The sequence below is a fragment of the Centroberyx affinis genome, unplaced genomic scaffold (genome assembly GCF_046629955.1).
Source record: "Centroberyx affinis isolate AG114_WGS23_722 - 3 ecotype Tasmania unplaced genomic scaffold, CSIRO-AGI_Caff_v1 ptg004316l_1, whole genome shotgun sequence".
NCBI lineage: Eukaryota > Metazoa > Chordata > Actinopteri > Beryciformes > Berycidae > Centroberyx > Centroberyx affinis.
In genome coordinates this window covers 20,447-39,372 of record NW_027282026.1, presented here as the reverse complement: position 1 = coordinate 39,372, position 18,926 = coordinate 20,447, and the positions used below count along the sequence as shown (strand labels likewise).

Here is an 18,926-nt window from a genome sequence, read left to right as displayed (position 1 = left end):
GCATATTGCTTTGGTTTGTCTGTTGGCTTGAATGAGTTGAGAATGACAGAAGGAGGGTCCTGATGTAACCACAGAGAAAATTAGCTATTGGTTGAAGGAAAATTGGACACCTAGTGACCCGATATTTTGCCTCTTTTTGCCTCTTGCCTCTTCTTGTTTACAAACAGAAACTGGATTCCCAAAAGCATCAATATGAGACGGTGAACAGAACTTCTTTCAAAGTGTAAAAGTTTATAGCCTGATATTACTGTTCTGATGCAACTTTTCAAAACGTGATTCAGTGATGGATTACCTTTACCGACTAAATTAGACGTCTCCAAAGTTCTTTTCTAAGCCATTTGGAATTGACTGGTAGTGAGTGAGTCCAAGAGGTATGGCAAAACTGATTTAAAGATAAGTTTAATTGTGGTGAGTACATGTAAAAACTCGAATCCTGCTGGAATTGTCCATGTCCTGTCTTTTTCCTCCTGTTGATGAAGGTTGAGTTTCTGTAGGTGGCGCTCTTTTCTTTGTTCAGCCATGGTGGCTGTCGCTGCTCACGCTAACTACCCAGTTCTTCTTCTATTTATTCCAAACAAAGTGCTGTTGTTGCTGCGACTTCCTGTGTGCTAGAAGATTTTTTGGGGAAAGACCTAGCAGACACCGGGGGGTCAGAACAAGAAATGTAAAAGCTTTGATGAACTGGGTATAGGTTGAATCACTGTTGTGTCGCATCCATCAGTGATCAAGAGTAGCAAAATGGACATTCATTTATATGAAAATGTTGTGGATTATTACTTGGGGCCACTATCTGTCACTCTTCCCATTGGTATGATGCAAACTTGGACCCTCCTCAGCATTGTTTGTCCAGCACATTGTATCAAATCTAATTAATAACGAGCAAAAACACACACACAAACGCACACATATACCCACAAGCGCTCCTTCCCGGTCTGACGTCTTAAGACAGAGTGTGTTATTGAGGTAATGAAGCGCTGCGATCCTGGGAACTTTCCAATTAGACGCGAGAGTCTCCTTCTCCTCTCTAATGAAGAAACCCCTCCATTAATCACCTGTCCTTCGCAGCAACACTTTGAAGACCGGGCCATGCACTCACCAGGCTTTGATACGCTACATGAAAGAGGAATAGAGGGAAGGAGGGAGGGATGGATGGATAGAGGGAAGAGGAGAGCGAGAGGAGGAATGAGACAGAGCGGGGAAACTTCAAAGCGTGGGAATAATAAAGCTAGGACTGCGGTGCTGCCACATATTGGTAGCCCAGAGGAGAGAATATTTTAAACCAAACTAACACATTCATTTTATACCCTTTCACCTCCTCCCACCCTCTTCAGGTCTGATGTTATCGGGCTTTGCTCGCGTCGGGGGTGTGCTGGGGGACAAGGCCCTGCTGGAGAGAGCGGTGGAGGCTGCCAACTTCCTAAAGGAGCACCTATGGGACGCTGAGCGACAGACCATCCTCCGATCCTGTTATCGCGGAGATGAGATGGAGGTGGAACAGACGTAAGAGGAGAGAGGAGGTTTTGATAAAATGATTTCTTGTCATGGTCCCCCAGATAGACTCACATTAGGCCACAGACCCCCATTTGATAAGGTTTTGTCCCTTTTTTGTTGTTGATTTAGTAATTATATAACTCTCTACACTGTATATGGATAAAAATGGTGAGAGTGTAACCTATGATTAGAATAGTAATTACTGTACATTCTCTAGTTGGGATAGTTTCTAGTGAATTAAATTATAGTGAAATTTAACTATACTACATTTTGCTGGGAATCTCCTGGAACACCTACAAGGGTCCTTGAGGGTCCCCGCCCCCCACAAGTGAGAACAAGTGGGTTTTTTTTATCACTGTTGACAGGTAAACGGACAGTTTGCCCTCCAAAACTGAACTCATAAGGGTTTCCTGGGACACTTCAGTCTTAATTTGTGGACATAAAAAGAGTTTCTCCCAAAACTAGAAGCAAGTGAGTGAAGGCTCTCTTGATCTCATCCCCTGACAGTGAATGGGAGAAGGACATTGTCAGTGCAATTACAGCATCCAGGGTGAATTTATGGGCATATACTCACTTTTTCTGGTTCATACCAAGGGCTGAACAATTAATCATGTGTCTTCATGACTTTAGTTTCCACTGTTAATGGTCATATAATAATAATTTATTAATAATTTATTAGATTTATTTCCCTATAGGGAAATCTCTTGCATGTCAGCAATATCCAAACATTTCAGAATGTCATAGTTGATATAAAATGGAAAAAATGCAGTAAAATGTTCCTTGAACTAATAATAGTGTTGGACAGTTGTGATCACAATACCTACCAAAGTAACCAGGATTATCATTTTGGCCATAATTGTGAAGCCTTGTTGACACTTATTAAGAGCAAACAAATGTGTGCGTCCAGAAAGTCAGTCTTCAGTGTTATTGTTAGTGATGCCTGGAGGAAAGGTTTTGTCCTGTCTAGCATTGGGAGAGTTAGTCATGTGCATAAATATTGTTGGAAGTCTCAAAAAAGGAAAGCCATCTGGTAAATTCTGTTTAAGGGGGAATTTTGCTTTAAGGATGGGGATAATAAGCAGTTATCTTACCATGCTAGCATGATTGTTGACTAATGCCAAACAATTATACTGACGATGTTCTGGCGGTATTAGTGCATGTGCACACACACACAGACACCGTCTCTTGTTGATTGTACAACACTCTTCTACTCCAGGTGTCCCTGTTCTGTTGTCTTGGCCAGTGCTGTGCCCTAGTTACTGTGAATGAGTGAGTGCGCAATGCCACCGAATCAGCAGGAAAATATGCCAGGAGTCCCACAACACACATGATGAAACACACACACAATTTTAAACACACACATGCACAGATGCACGTGACTAAACACACTGGCCTTGTTCCACAGCTTCTGTCTCATTCATACTTGTCAAATTCAGGATGGTGTCAGCAGTGAGAATGCTTACCAAGGCCCTTTTCCAAAGCCTGGTTTGGTTTCCATAGATAGGCAAATTACTCTGTCATGCCAGGTACATATGGACTGTGAGCTAATTTACCAGGAGGAATGGTAGGTGCTGTGACTAACTGGGTTAATAGGCTGTGGAAGTGTCGAGTAGTTGGTGCCATAGATTTTCTATGGCCCGTGGTTGGCACTGGATGATTTAGAGTACTACTGCTTCCCTCAGAGACTTGAGGCGAAGGCCTGAGAATAAGAGCACGGGGACCTTAGCGAAGCCCTGATGGAACATCGCTAATGTTGACTTGCACTTCAGGTGTTCATCCTCGCTTTATTCCAAACAAACTGCTGTTGCTGCTAGAAATGTAAATCACTTACTGTGCACCAGTGGATTTTTCCCGGGAAAGACCTACCTGTCACCGGCAAGTGGTTACAGGTTGAATCACTGTTGTGCTATATCAATTGATTGTAGAGAGTAGCAAATTGGACATTTATTTAAATAACAATGTTGAGGATTATTACGTTAATTTCGTAAATACACACAGGTCATCCGGGTGCTTGTGGGCTACAGCTAACTGGCTAGTGATGCTACAACTACAGACTGCTGACAACAGCGATGAGCACATTTTTATTTTTACACTTGCTAGGCATTTAGAGATAATCAGATTTTGTTTCCCATTGATCTAAAAAATATGAGGTTTGGTTGAGGATCTAAGGGTGTGCACCCAGCTTGCATGTTGCTGTTTTTTCCTGCTTCTCCTGTATATGTCAGTGCGTATGGAACATCATAGGAAGCCATTCTTCAGGTTATGAAAGATAAGCAACTTTCTTTAGTAATCCAGATGGGCAATACTGGCTTTGTAGAGAGACTGAGATTGCCATATGAGGCAGTATCTTGGTTAATAACAGCGTAAGGCTATAAGAAGCAAATATCTAATAATAAATACTGCAAGCCCCAAGCAAAATCAGCAAAATTGCTCTTGTATTTTTCAAATTGTATTTATCCAGGGAAAGGTGACCTCTTTTGCAACACCGCCCTGCTTCACACTCACAAAGTTACCGACATTCACACGTGGGAAGCATATACATTTTCTCAAAACACTGCCTTTGGAGTGGCCTTTAGAGAGATGGTAGGAGAAAGGAGGAAATAAAGTATTGGCCTTCAGTACATGGGCTGGTGCACAAAGAGCAATTAGATGAGAAATACAGGAATGTATGAGACGAATTCCTCCAGTCTCCAGATTGTCCCAGGAAAGCAAATACCAGCAATGTCTCCTGATTAATGAGTCCAGTGGGGAAATCTCTCCGGGTGTCTCTCTGCTTTCCGTCTTGGTTTCCACTCTCTCTTACTCTTTGCCTCTCTGTCTGTATCTCCCCTCTCACCCTTACCATTTTTCTACCTGACATTATGTGTTATTTCATATGCGATGGCGTAGAGCGTTACTTCAACGGTACATTTTCTAGTACGGGCAAGCACATTAAATTACTCACTGACGCAAAGGTCACCGCTGTTGTAATGATGGGACTCAATGTACTGTACATGTGACCCAGATCGTCCCAATGGGTTTCCACCTCTAAGGCTTGTTCAGAGGGAAGTGAGGCAGCTAGTATACGAGAGAGCCATTACGAAGCTATTATTATGAAACTGTCTCTCAGAGCGCTGTGACATGGTAGACTGACGAGGCTTTTTGTCTTCTGTCTCGGGGAAGTGACTCATTTAACACGCCCAATTAAAGGTGTGAATGAAATGGCTGTTGAGTATTTCCAAAAGGCTTTTACCTGTGTGTGTGTGTGTGTGTGTGTGTGTCAGAGAAGCCCTCTTCAGGCCGTTTGATAGGCTGTCATCCCAGTGACTGGAGTCACCTCAGCCAGATAACATATCGCTACGTGAGCGAGTGTGTATTCCCTGAAGGAGTCGAGATGAGGGTTTGGGGAGTGTGTGTTAGTGGGGAAAGGGGCACCATGGCTATCTCTTTTAAAGACCAAATTTAGTTTACAAGCCCATCCAAAACATGACAAGCAAAGGAAGAAGTACAGACAGACAGAATTTTTGCAGCAAATCAAACGGTTGTATAGTAAAGTCGTCAAAACAGATGATTGGCGAGCAATTCCGAGCAGTTTCCAAAGCTGTTTTACTATGAATTTTTACCGTGCCATTGAATATTTTTCTGCTCGTTTGGGCTGACGTTGAACTCGGCTACATCATCGTCTGTGAAATGCATGCTGGGCTGTCTCTTAACTCTATGACTCAGCCGCTGTATGTCTGTCTGTCTGGGAGAACAGGGCGTAGATGGGACTTCTCACCTCCCTGTGACCTCTCAAAGCCCTCAGGCACTTCATCTCCTCCAAATCCTCCTCTCGTTCTTGTCCTCGCCGCATCCCTCGCTATCTCCATCCGTCCGTCCACCTCCCTCTCCCGACGCGGCGCTATCGGCGCTCCTGTCACCGTACGTACGCCCACACTCACTCAGACGGGGCGCCGGCGTGGGAGTGGGATGGAGGGGAGGGGCTTGGAGTTGGGGTGGCGGGTGGTAGAGGAGGGGAGCTGGGAGGACAGTGGGATCTAGGAGACAGATTTGGGTTTGATGTGTGTTTTGGTGGTGGTGGGGAGCTAAGTAGAGCTTGGGAAAGGGCACGTCTGTCTTCCCTGGGTCAGTCACACTCCACTGAAGAGTAACCCTCATTAAAAATTGATGTGGGTGTGTGTTATGAAAGTGAGAGACAGGGATGGAGGCAAAAAACGCTCCGGGTATACGGGAGGTGTGGGTGGAGACACTGTAGACGTAAGGAAGTAAGGCAGTGGATATTGGTTGGAGGTGAGGAAAGAGAGAGAGGTGTAAAAAGAATATAATGAGAGGTGTAAAAAGAGAGAAAAGAGGATGAGGGAAGAGACTTTGGAAGGGTGCAAAGTTACTCTAAGGAGGTTAGAGAGGAGAGACAGATGAAGGGAGAGGTGGCACACCGATGCTAGAAGGAGGTGGGAGGGTCTAACTCCAGATTTGCCAGATTTGTCTAATGACTGTACTGCTTCACTTGAAACTTCAAAGACTCTGTGCACGTTTGTCTATGTGTGTGTGTGTGTGTGTGTATGTGTGTGTACACATGCCTCTGATGCCTTCCATGACAGGCACTTCAGAGGAACAAGAAGGCAGAGGAACAAACTCACACGAAAATACGGAGAAAATACAGCAGGGAGACACATTACAGGCCGAGTGCACCATTTAAACCAAAATGCAGCCATATAACGTCCTAAATAAGTCCTCCAAACTTTTTGTAGTGTCACTTATAGCAAATTCCTCTGGGTTTGTATACTTTGCAGATAGAAACCATAGTTTGTTTTACCTCAGGGGTGATAAACCAGCATTCGGGCTATAAATGTTAAGGGAAAAATGACAAGCTGAACTAGTTCATGAACAGTCGCTCATGTCAACACTACCAGCATTGATCCATCAAAGAATTCTTGATCAAAAACGTCCTCATTCTCTCTTCTCCCTCTCCTCTATCTCTCATTCCCCTTTTCCCCCTGTGTCCTCCAGATCTCCGCCTATCTCTGGTTTTCTGGACGACTATGCCTTCGTGGTTTGCGGCTTGCTGGACCTGTATGAGGCCACGCTGCAGACGGAGTGGCTGCAGTGGGCCGAGGAGCTGCAGCTTAGGCAGGACTTACTCTTCTGGGACGTCCAGGGCGGAGGCTACTTCTGCAGCGACCCCAGCGACGCCACCGTACTTTTACAGCTCAAAGAGGGTGAGGGATGGATGTATGCAAGAATGGATTGAAGTATGGATGGATAATAATCTTACACTTACAGTCACAAAGTGCTTTACAAGATAAAAATGTACACAATAAATAAAGACAAGAACAGTAAAGAAGATGGCATTTTGAACTGTAATCTGGTGATACTGTGCTGGGTAAGAGATGACAAAACAAAACACTCTCACATTTAACAACAATTTGTCTCAAGTCATGAGTCAAAATGCTCACATTTTAAGATTCTGTTAAGACTGAGAATCATGCAGCATCACACATTTAAAGACTCCAGCAGGATTTCTCAGAGATTTGGTAGGTTTTCAGTGCATGTGTAGGATTAAACTGGCTCAAAACACTGATAATGGACTATGATGTTTGAGTGTGAATGAAGCTACAACATCCCTCCACCATCTACACACACACACATACAACAAACTACACATACACAACGCAGAGAGAGAGATAAAGAGAGAGATAAACTCTCGTTCTCTCCACAGCTCTGCCAGTTTCTCCTCCAGTTCGACAGTGCTACGGAACTGGGACTTACACTTCCCTGCCGGCATTGCCATATAACTGTATCATATCTGTCTGTTGAGCTTTGTCATCAGGTGCGGATGTCAGCCAAAGACAGACAGTGGCTGTTGACAGTGTAGCATTATAAATTGCGTTGTTAACCATCACACAACTAAAGAGTTAAGATAATTTTAAACATGTTTGATTTTGTTGTAACGATCAAGACGAGAAAAAGACTTCATTAAGACGGTTTTCCACCTAACGATTGTGGAAATGGGAATGAGCAGCAACTGCCGTGATTTTATGTCGACTCCGAAATTTGTCTAAAACTGTGAAATGGCTTCAAATATTGTCTAGTGTAAGGTCAGCATTAGTTGTAGAAAATGATTAAGGGATTGAGGCTACTGCTGCAGTGAACCTGCTGATTGCTATGGGGCAAACGGGTTAAAAGATGAAGGGAAAGAGAGCTGGATGGATGGATGGTTAGGTGAAGGATTACAGCTAGTCCTGCAGCGTATTGTTACAGCTTAAACAAGTTGAGCGATGGATGGATAGCTAGGATAGATGGATAGCTGCAGGATTTAGGCTTCTACTGCAGGCAATCTGCTGATATCAACACATTGCTATGGCTCTAACAGGGTGATTGTGAGTGGGAAGGAAAGAAGCATGAATTGATGGGTGTAATCATTCATCTATTCATCTATTCATCCATCCATCCCTCTCCTATCTGGCATCCTTCCACCCATTGATTGATCCAAAGCTTAACAGGATGGAAGCTGCTACTGTAATATCCCTGTCGACTCCAGCGTACTGCTACAATTCAGCCACGGGGATGGATGGATGGATGGATGGATGGATAGAGAGTAAAAGGGAGGAACGGAGGAATATTGACCTCCTCTGTCCACCTCTAGTACAGTGCAGCCCTCACTCAGTCAGTCCGCAGCTTGAACTTTTCTACCACGTAAGCACAGTAAGACTGATGCTTTGATTCTTCGGCTACATTTGATCACCAGACCTGTCAAATCTGTCTCCATTCTGTCTCCCAGTCCATCTGACTCTGACAGATTGAAACAGCCAGCGCAATGTACAGTGGGAACCTGAAAACCCACTGTCTGCCTCTTGTCATATCACTCTCTTTACATCTTAACTCTACCCTGTTTCTGCTTTCTGCCTTGCTTTGCCTCCTGCCCTCATGCCTGTCATTCACTTCAGTTCAAATTCAGCTGTATAATCATGATTTGCAAACCCCAACTCTTCTGTAAATCCAGAAATGGGATTGTAACCCAAGTACAATCCTCATGTTATGATTACAAAGGACCACGCACATCTTTCAACTGACACGCGATTATATTTCTGAGTTTTGACAGTAATCTCTCTCCAGCTCGCAGGGGCGCTTTTAGAAAACAGTGTTGAGTAAGAACGTCTCCACTTCTCTTTGGCAGCAGAGTGTGACGCGTTTCGCAGCGGCCAGGCTGTGTTCACTGAGTCTGTAGCTTTGTCGAGCATTTTATCCATAATTTTATCAGTCATGATGGACAGGCGGTCTGCTGTCTTTCTCTCTAAGATGGAGTAAATCTTTCACTTGCATGTTCTATATTCACTGACCGCATTAGCTGCAGTGGCCCCACAACTGCTGTGGCTAAAAGAGGGTTTTGGATCAAGGGATGGATGTATGGATGGATGTATGGATGGATGTATGGATGGAGTAACGCTACGTCTGACCTTGTCGTGCGGTGCGGCCCCTCTTCAGTTGCCAGTCTAGTCTTCCTAGTTGATGGCTGCTGGCAGTTCAGAGAAGCTGCCACCGTGTAGACACGCTGACACTTACCTTTGATCTGTCAGACCAGAGTCTCCAGTCTGGCTCTAGTCTCTGTCTCTCCTTTTATTTTTGCTCTCCTGCCGCCCTTTCTCTCCCTCCGATAGCGACTGTTTCAGTGGCTTGCCTCTCCCACTTGTTTTTCCATTTTCTTTTCATCTCCGCTCAGCTGCATTTCTTTCTCATTACATGTACTGTCATTAGTCTGTCCTTTTCCCGTCCTAATGGATCTTGTACTCTGTCTTGCTCTTTCTCACCATGATACAGTATACCAAAGTTTTGCTTTTTCTTTGGAAATTCAGGGTTTTATTAAATGGCATCTCTGCATAAGACAAAGGGCAAAATAAATATCTCTCAACCTTCCGGCTCCTCCAAGCTGCATGAATCACTGCAAACCAAAAGAATGAAGTAATTCAGCTATAACAGATAAGGTTTGTCAGGCTATTACACTTGAACTGCCTTGGTTTTTTAACATCACAACTCTGTATAAGGCAGGAAACTTGCAATTTGAGAATGCCATCAGTAACAAAGTCAGTCTAGATGTTCCAGGTAGCACAGATCTGTATTTTCTCCACAGAAATAGGATGGACACACACACATACAAAAACGCATACAGACACAAACAAACACACCCTCACACTCAGTAGCCTGTGACAGATAGCATGGTGAAAATAGCTCAGACAGGAGCGAGATATGGGAGGGGGGGAAAGGGAAAAAGCTAATAGTTATTCTCGTTGCAGGCTGTTGACAGATTAGAGATGACGGTTGTGTGTGTGTGCGCTTGTGTGTGTGTAGGAGCGCGCGTTTGTGCGCCGCCGTCACACACCTGCATCTGTGTGTGTTTATCGGAGCTGACGTGTGAGAGGTTTCTCATCTGAGGGGACTGACTGTGCCATTATGGCGGTGGCGCTGCGTAGGGTTGAAGCCCATTAGTGACGCTACAGCCGCTGCAGTGTGGACGCCTGTCCCAGCAGCATAGCCTGTCAGTGCAAGACGGATTACCCCACCGCACTGCCACTCTACATTTTACAGTCCTGCCAGAGTCCTCGGAGTGTGTGCGTGTGTGTGTGTGTGTGGAGAAAGGTTAAAACGATATATCAGCTTGCAGACATACTGTATTTGGCCGATATTCACCTTTTATTAAAAATTGGATATCGGACATATCATTGCCATTATCATCCTGGATTTTAGTGGAGAGTTTTAGAGTAGTAGCAGTAGTAGTAGTTTAAAATTCTGCATCCATACCATTTTTGGGCATGAAATTGGTCAAATTTTAAGACAATGAAAAGATATTGAAAATCTCTCGGTAGCTTCAATTCAAAACTATCAGTATCGACCTTCAAAAACTTTGATTGGTTGAACCGAGTGGAGTGTAGTGATGTATTTCTTGGCAATTCTGTCATCGCTTTGAGTGAGTTTATTTGGTCACGGATTTGTGTGTGTCTCTGTGTGTGTGTGTGTGTGTGTGTGTGTGTTTTGAAGCAGTTCTGTCACGGCTTTGTGTGTGTGTGTGTGTGTGACCTCCTTCCATGGAGCTCTGTAACAAGAGAGATATGTGAAATGTGAAATAATCAGACGAAGTCGCTCGCTCAAACAGTATGTGTATGTTTGTGTGTGTGTGTGTGTGTGTGTGTGGGTGGGTTGAGGTGCACAGGCTTTCTTGCCATGGGGCTCAGGCAGAGCAGAGACATACTGTAGTATTAAATCAAATTATTTCTACAGTTCAGTCATGCATGGGTGTTCACGAGTGTCTATATGGGATTGTAACTTCAGGCTTGTTATAAAAATATGGGAGTTGTACAGTAGAGTCTCCTGGCTATGTGTGTGTGTGTATACTGTACTATAAGAGGGTGTGTGTGTGCATGCACGCGTGATCAGCTATTTCTTTTTTCTTTTTAGACTCAAAACTGGATAGCTTGTGTCAGTTACCAACTCTCTCTTTCTCACACACACACACACACACACACACTCACTCACACACACAGGCGTCAGGGGATCGCTGAGAAGCAGACATGTAGCGTTAAGTCATAGGTCATGAGAAGATCACCTCCGGGCTCTCATTGGACACTGATAGGAGATAAGGACCGATCACTTAACAGGGCTAAGTCATGAGGTCATCTGTTAGTTCCATCACGTCGCGCCACACATCATGACTGGAGACGCTTTTGTACTGGGGGGAGGTGATGGAAGGCGTAGCGGCCGCCTTATATTTATTAGCGTTTTATTTTTCTTGTTAGCTTGACAGATCGTCACAGAAAGCCTCATGTTTTGGACCAGAGGCATCACATTTCATATTACCCCAAAACGTAACACTGAACTCTCCCCAGAAAAAAAAAAAAAAGACAGATGATATCTATTGTGCATCAATCCTATTTTGGGACTCTGCGCCATTGTTTTGCCCGGTTAGAGTTGTTGATCTCGCCTATGACTGCTCTCCAGCATAGTGTAAAATAAGCTACTTTTATATTGCTGTATTAAATATTTTGATTCTTTGAACAGGCACAAGAAAGCCCCTGTCCAGCATCTCATCTCTGTTCTCTATGCAGGTTGCATTCCTCCTTGATGCAGTGTTGGAGGTTCAAGTTCATGCCAGATAAAAAAGGAAATATGGACCAAGGGTAGCCAAGTTGAACAGTGTGATAATACTTTTGGTAAACACCAGACAAACGGGCTACAAATGAATACACAGTATTTGAGCTCAAACACAAAAAGCAGCGATGAAGTATGATTGTAGGCGAACAGCTTTTATCACCATACTTACTATACCTTACTGGGATGATGATGCCTTTTTTTCAGTTTTCAAGTATGCTAATCTGTGGGAAATATGAACTAATAGAATTTTGTATATGGACAAGGAGCTTCCACCGCAGCACTTGGCGCTTGCTAAGAGATGTAAATCAAATTGTTTTGCCCCTGCAGGTTGAGTAAGATACACTTCACTGAGCGTGCACAGGAACAATGAAGAAAAATTATTTTGGGCTGTTTCGACTGTATATTTCCCGTATGCATAATTTTGAAATGAATGGGTTTTTTCATTTCATGAGGTCTCTATTATCTGAGTGATTCACTGCTGTTGTGGGACACCCTGGGAAAGCAACAAAACAGGAAACATGTTTTATTATTCTGTCATTTTCACTGTAATGTCTTTTGGGTATCCCCCCTGTGTGTGTATGTCTGCCTAAGACCTGAACTAGCAAAGCCCCGTGACAGTGTTGTGTGTCTTTGTGCTTGTGTGTGATTTTCAGATCAGGACGGAGCGGAGCCCAGTGCTAACTCCGTGTCGGCGTCCAACCTCCTGCGTCTGTCCCACTACACTGGGAGACAGGATTGGCTCCAGAGGTCCCAGCAGCTGTTGGCCGCCTTCTCCGACCGCCTCACCAGGGTCCCCATAGCCCTGCCTGACATGGTCCGGGGACTCATGGCCCAGCACTACACCCTTAAACAGGTTATACTCACGCACACACTCACAAACGCACGTTGCATAGCTACTTGTCCACATGCAAGCCCTGGCTTCAAGGTGATTTACTTTGTGCTTTAACTGTGCTAATTTGGTGTTTTAAAGGATGGCTGGTATTTAAAGCAATGATCTGCAATATTTTTATACAAATGAATGTCTGCTTTGATATTCTTCATCTTTCCCAGAAAAATATCCTCTGGTGCACGGGATGTGATGTGCTTTACATTTCTAGCAGCAACAGCGGTTTGTTTGGAATAAGTAGAAGAAGACCACCTATATACTTTCTGACCTGCTAATGACCCCCCCCACCCCTAGTTTTCTTGTGCTGTATGCTGTTTTTATTGCTGCTACAACATCCCAACCATTAAAGTTTAATCTTAACTCACACTGAAACCATGGTTTGTTTGGAAGCACCATGATCTATGCACCCTTGTAGCTCCTGGAAACCCCTCAGCATGCAATAGTCTCACTTTAAACAAGCAGCTGTTGTGTTGATACATTTTTTACTCTTTATTTATCCAGGGAAAGTCGACTGAGGCCACTTTTCAGGCCTACAGCCGACATATATGCACACTCACCCAAGGACACCCCGACACACAGCCTCAAAACCATTTTTCTCTAGATTTTTCACAGCCGTCATGCACTCATGGGTTATTTGAGCAGTACAGTCCGGGTTATATAATGAGTCTTGAAATATTAACACCCTCAATTGGCCTAAAACCAGAGGAGCAAAGCACAGTACAACTTACCCTGAAGTTTCATGGCCGCTCTAAGCAAACTTTCAGCCTGAAGGCGTGTGTATACAGAATAACAGAGAAGGAACTAACAGAGAGAGAGAGAGAGAGAGAGAGAGGATAGTTAGTGTTCTGTCCATCATATGTGACCTGCGGAGGACGAGTCAGGGGAAGAGGGCGAGGGTAACAAGCTCGGGGTAGAGACGAGGTGAGACGATCCCGGAGAAAACACCTGCCTCCCTTGTTACAGGAACAAATTCAGCACTGACCTTTCTCACTTTCTCTCTCCCCTCCCCTCCTCATATTTGTCCCCCTTTCCCCTCTTATCCCACTCTGTCCATGCCCTCTTTCATCTTGTTATATCTCACTCTTCCATCACTTTTTCCTCTCTTCTCGCCCTCTCCTCGTTTCTTTTTTTTTTTTTTTTCCATGTAGATTGTGATCTGTGGCCAGAGGGATGCCCCAGACACCACCAGTCTGCTAGCAACAGTCAACTCCCTCTTTCTACCACATAAGGTAAGTGTTCAGGATGATGTGTGTGATGGTGTGTGTGTGTGTGTGTGTGTGTGTGTGTGTGTTTGTGTGAAAGATGCGTCATCTTGACAAGCTTATGCGTCATCAATCCCTAACCCTGAAATAAAAAGATCAAGTTGTGGCACACAAATTAACATAGACATGCATGGATTCACTCCCACATCAGCATCTTAGAGCGCCAGCAGGTTTGTAGCAGGTTTTGAATCACACACACACACACACACACACACACATACACACAGCCTGGGACAGTGCCTGGGGTGTTGGCTGGCTCAAGTGTGTTTTTTTAAAGGTCAACTTTAGTTTCTCCTCTCCTCTCCTCTCTTCTCCTCTCTCCTCTCCTCTCCTCTCTTCTCCTCTCTCCTCTCTCCTCTCCTCTCCTCTCCTCTCCTCTCTTCTCCTCTCCTCTCCTCTCCTCTCCTCTCCTCTCTTCTCTTCTCCTCTCTCCTCTCTCCTCTCCTCTCCTCTCCTCTCCTCTCCTCTCCTCTCTCCTCTCCTCTCCTCTCCTCTCCTCCTCCTAACAGGCATTAGCTGACATTAAAGCCCTTTTCGACATCTACATGCCTAATGTGTCTGAATCTCAGTTCATCCGTGTGTGTGTGTGTGTGTGTGTGTGTCCTTACCAGCCCAGACAAACCCTGCCTGCTGTGTATTTGACAGCTGTCACTCTGAGTCAGACTTACATTTCAGTACGGATAGCAAAGGCGTTAACATTCACATTTCCCATGGCCACATTTCTCACCAGTTTAAGCCCAAACTTTAAGGGAATGCTCTGCACTGCATCGACAAAGGTTTGTAGCTTGCTGCTGATCGGTTCTCTTCTGGTATTTCATAACTTACATTCGAGTCTAGTGGACTTCAGACGTTGGAGAGCTTATACAAAACATTTTCATTTCTCTCTCTCTCTCTCTCTCTCTCTCTGTCTTTTAACATGATTTTTAATGTGTTTTGATTTTATACATCGTTTCACCTTGTTCTGTGTTGTGTTTCATGTGTTTTTTACTGCAGTCAGACTTTGTTCATTGCTTTATGTTGTTGATCTGCAACTTGCATGTTTGTCTTGTTGCTGCTGATCTTTGGTGTTTTTATCCCTTCGGTATAAAGCCTCACAGACCTGCTGGGTTTTGTAAACATTCGCATGCTGTATGCAGTTTGCTGACATCATGTTATATGATTTCTGGGTATTGAGGTTCAAATTTGCCAAACAGTTACCTCTCGTTGCCATTTGGAGTCACCGATGTGCAAAGTTGTAGTGTAGCTTTAAATAAAGGTTAAATAAATAAACCATGAAACCAATAGCACACAAACACACTAGTTTGAGCATTATAATTGTGTTAGACTGCTCACTGATTTCAGTGTTGGTTTAATCGACCAGTCCGTAACTGAAATTAGACCAGTGAATTAAAGCAGTGATTGCCCTGTGACACACACGCTCTCTCTCTCTCTCTCTCTCTCTCGCACTCACACACACAGACACACACACTCACAGGGACCCACTGAAATATAGATGAGTTGTGCCGTATCAGGCGGTGGCTGCAGTCACATCAGGCCATGCCAGATCCCCAGAGAGCCGGAGAGTGAGAGCGAGAGCGAGTTAGATAGAGCTGTTATCAGGATGTGTTTCGTATTCAGAGGAATGTATGTACTATCACACCCAGCCAGGAACAGGCACATGCTGAGCCTTGTTACTGTCATGCTAATCCTAGGGGATTCTCTGGAGGGGATGGTAGATATTGTAGTAGAGCCGTGTATCTCCAAATCCTTAGAAAGTCTGAAAAAGTCTTGAATTATCTCAATTTAAAGCCTTAAAGTAGTAAAATGTCTTAAATACAGGTTTCAGATGTCTTAATGTTTTCACCATGTAATGACAGGTTTATTTTTTAAAGGACAATTCCAGCGTCATTTGAGGTTTTTGCTCATTTTTTACATTTCCCACCCTTTTAATATTAATTCTGAGTATTTTTACATGTTTGCACCATGATTAAAGATATTTTTAAATCAATTTTGCCATACCTCTCAGGCTCATTCATTCCCATTCAATTACAAATAGCATAGAAAACAATCCCTGAGACGTCTTATACAGTTGGTGAAGGTAATCCATCACTCAGTGAGAAGCTGCCAATTGCGTTTTCAGTACAGTAATCAGAAGCGTAATATCAGGCTATAAACTTTACATTTCAAACGTCCCATTCTCTGTTTCATAAGAATGTGCACACTCAGGAATCCAGTTTCTTTCTTCATCTTTCAGGCAATAGGTAATATTCTCTGGGCTTTTGTTTGGACCCGCCTTCTGTCAGTCACAACCCAGTCAAGCTAACGCACAAACCAAAGCAAGACGCTTCTGCTTTCTGAAACTTCTAGAAACCTTGTAGAGGTAGTGTTAATATGGGTGTGTGTTTGTGTGTCCACACCCATGCATTTGTTTATGTGTTTTCTCCAGTCTAATTTCCATATTCCAAATTGCCATGTCATGCATCACATTTAGCTATAATCATAATCCCTCATCCTGATCGAGGCTATTGGCTTAATGTCTGCTAATGAGTGCGGTAATGGTAGAGCTGAAGAAAAATCAGTTAAGGAGGTTTAAAGGCCCTATAGAGGAAGTAGGAGAAAGAAGCGGATGGTAACCAGAGGAAGAAACTAAATACTACCACCGGGACCAATAAGATGAAAAACTAGAAATGGACACACACACACGCACACACAGCAGAACAAAGAGTCACTGTCATTGAGCACTCCCAAGTGAAGAACAGCACGTCTTTATTGCTGAAAGAGAGTCAGCGCCTGAGATTTAAGGGTTAGGGTTAGTTTTTTTTTTTCTTGAACCAGAAGGCTCGGGATGGCAATCCCCATGACGAGGCAGACGCACTTCAGTGGAACTTTCTGGGACGTAGACTGTAAAGAGGGAACGGTGGTGTGTGTGTGTGCGTGTGTGTGTGTGTGTGTGTGTGTGGGAGAGAAAGACGAAAAGACGACCCTCCTGGGCGAGTCTGTCAGAGTGAAACGACGGATCCAGTTTTTCTCCTAACGAGCCTTTATTGAGCCTTAGAGAGCGAGATGGAGGGAGAGATAGAAAAGAAGGAGTAAATGAGAGAAAGGAGGGAGATGGTATCTGTGTGTGTGTGTGTGTGTGTGTGTGTGTGTGTGTGTGTGTGTCTATGTGTGTGTGTGTATCCAGATGCAGTGAGAACAGCAGGCCATTAGCGGCAGCAGCAGCAGTCTTGGCTGGGCTGAGATGTGATGATCCAGCACAGCACTAAACACACACACACACACACACACACACACACTCACACTCTCTAGGGGACTAGATACCTCCCCCTAGAGGACTAGCACCGCTGCCTGCAGCAGCTGGTGAGGCACACACAGATATCCACACAAACACACACACTTAAACATGCATACACACTCACACATAATGTACACAAACACACACACACACACACAGGCCCAAACGCAGATACACATACACTCTACATACGCACACATGTATACACAAACCCTGCCACACACACTTAAGTACACATGAACACATGCAGTCATGTGCATGCTGGCAACACACACACACACACATCACTGGATGAAAGTGCAGTAATAGAGGAGGGAGGCAAGACGAGAGGAAGGAGAAATAAATATCAAGGTATCTGCAGGTCCTTAAAATGAACTAAAAAGTCTTAAAATGAATTAAAAAGTATTAAATTGTCTTCAATATATTCATAAGAGGTCTTAGTTTTTCACCATCCAAGGACAGGTTTCATTGCGTTGCCTGGCCACTCTTAAAGTAACAGAGTTTTTTTCTTTATTAAACACGATTGGGCTTCATTTCCCTTCATTAATTTCCTGTTGTCCTTTTTCTTTTACTGCCCATTTATAGTTTTAGAACATCTGTTATCAGCTATGTTCAACCAGAAATAGGCTGTTTTTGCCAGCCTTGTTTCTTTATTTGGTTTTGAAAATTTTCCAAAAAAAAAAAAAGTCTGAAAATTGCCTTTCATAAACCCTGAAATAGACAAAGTAGATGAGAGCAGCGGGGGGAAAAACCCAATTGCTTAAGGATGAGAGCCATTAGGAGAAAACAAACTAGACTCAAGGAGAAGGTGAAGCAGCGTGAGGGAGATGAGGGATAAAGAGCGGAGGATGGAGCTGAGATTAGGGGAGAACAACGCGAGGATAGCGAGAGGAAAGAGGTGGAGGGATGAAAAACGAGATGGAAGAGAAGAAGGAAGAGCGAGGGGAGAGGGGAGCGTCCTCTACGTCACATTAGGCAGCCACGAGCAGAGAAGATGTTTAATTTAAATCCAATCACCGCCTCGTCAGTTTCCCTGGTTCGGGGCAGGCGCACTAATTGTGGTGAATGAGCTGTTCAGAGCACCAACCCCTGCTAAACTAAGCGCACACACACACACACACACACACACACACACATTGTTAGAGCTTCACCTCATTTCATTTATTTACTGTTTTAATTCACTGCGAGACACTAGGCTTCTCAATTCACCGCAGCACTCGAAGCTTCTGGTGCACGTTTTTGGCTGTTGAAATCAATTATAGCCCCAACAATCATGCGGAAACATCGCTCTTGATTGTAATTGCTGCGATAAATCGTGGTTAATTTTTCTATTACACAGCAATATAGCTTGATTAGTGTTGGGTCAGGATTGTTGATTGTAGAGGCTCTCAATAGGAGGGGGTGGGGGGAGTTGTAAGAACGCAACTAGGCATGCAGTCTTTCTAGCAATTATTCTTAGAGTGACTCTCTCTATCCTCCCTCCCTCTGCAAGTGCTTCTGCCAAGTGTGTGTATGTGTGCGTGTGTGTGTGTGTGTGTTTGTCCTTTCTTGCCTCGGTGTCCTTCCGTGCCTCCTGTTCTCTGCTTTCTCAATCTCCCTCCCTCGATCCCACCGTGACTCCGCTCCGTCTCAGCGCTACCCCGCCTCTGTCCTCTCTGTTCTCTGTCTCTCTCTCTCTGCCTCTTCAGTTAGTAAGTGTACCATACTTTCCATTGCCCAGGAACATCCATGTCGATGCCGTAGTCTCGGTCGACCAGATGTGCCAAGCACGCTAAGAGAGTGTGGGGAAGTGTGGTGGTGTCAAGGGGTGAGGCCGGGGTCTGCCTTGATTACGGAGATTAGAGTAAAAATGGAGTCTGTGGCACCAGATAGCCTCCCATATGTAAATAAA

The 18,926-nt window shown here is 44.2% G+C and overlaps 1 protein-coding gene across 1 annotated transcript in view; it reads left to right on the top strand.

The window, feature by feature from the left end:
* spata20 (spermatogenesis associated 20) overlaps positions 1-18,926 on the top strand; it is a 40,519-nt gene that overhangs the window by 8,510 nt on the left and 13,083 nt on the right. Inside the window, exons 12-15 of the mRNA XM_071543416.1 lie at positions 1,332-1,500; positions 6,481-6,689; positions 12,267-12,466; positions 13,648-13,728. Coding sequence (XP_071399517.1) covers positions 1,332-1,500; positions 6,481-6,689; positions 12,267-12,466; positions 13,648-13,728 — 659 coding nt within the window. The remainder of the gene's footprint in view (positions 1-1,331; positions 1,501-6,480; positions 6,690-12,266; positions 12,467-13,647; positions 13,729-18,926) is intronic.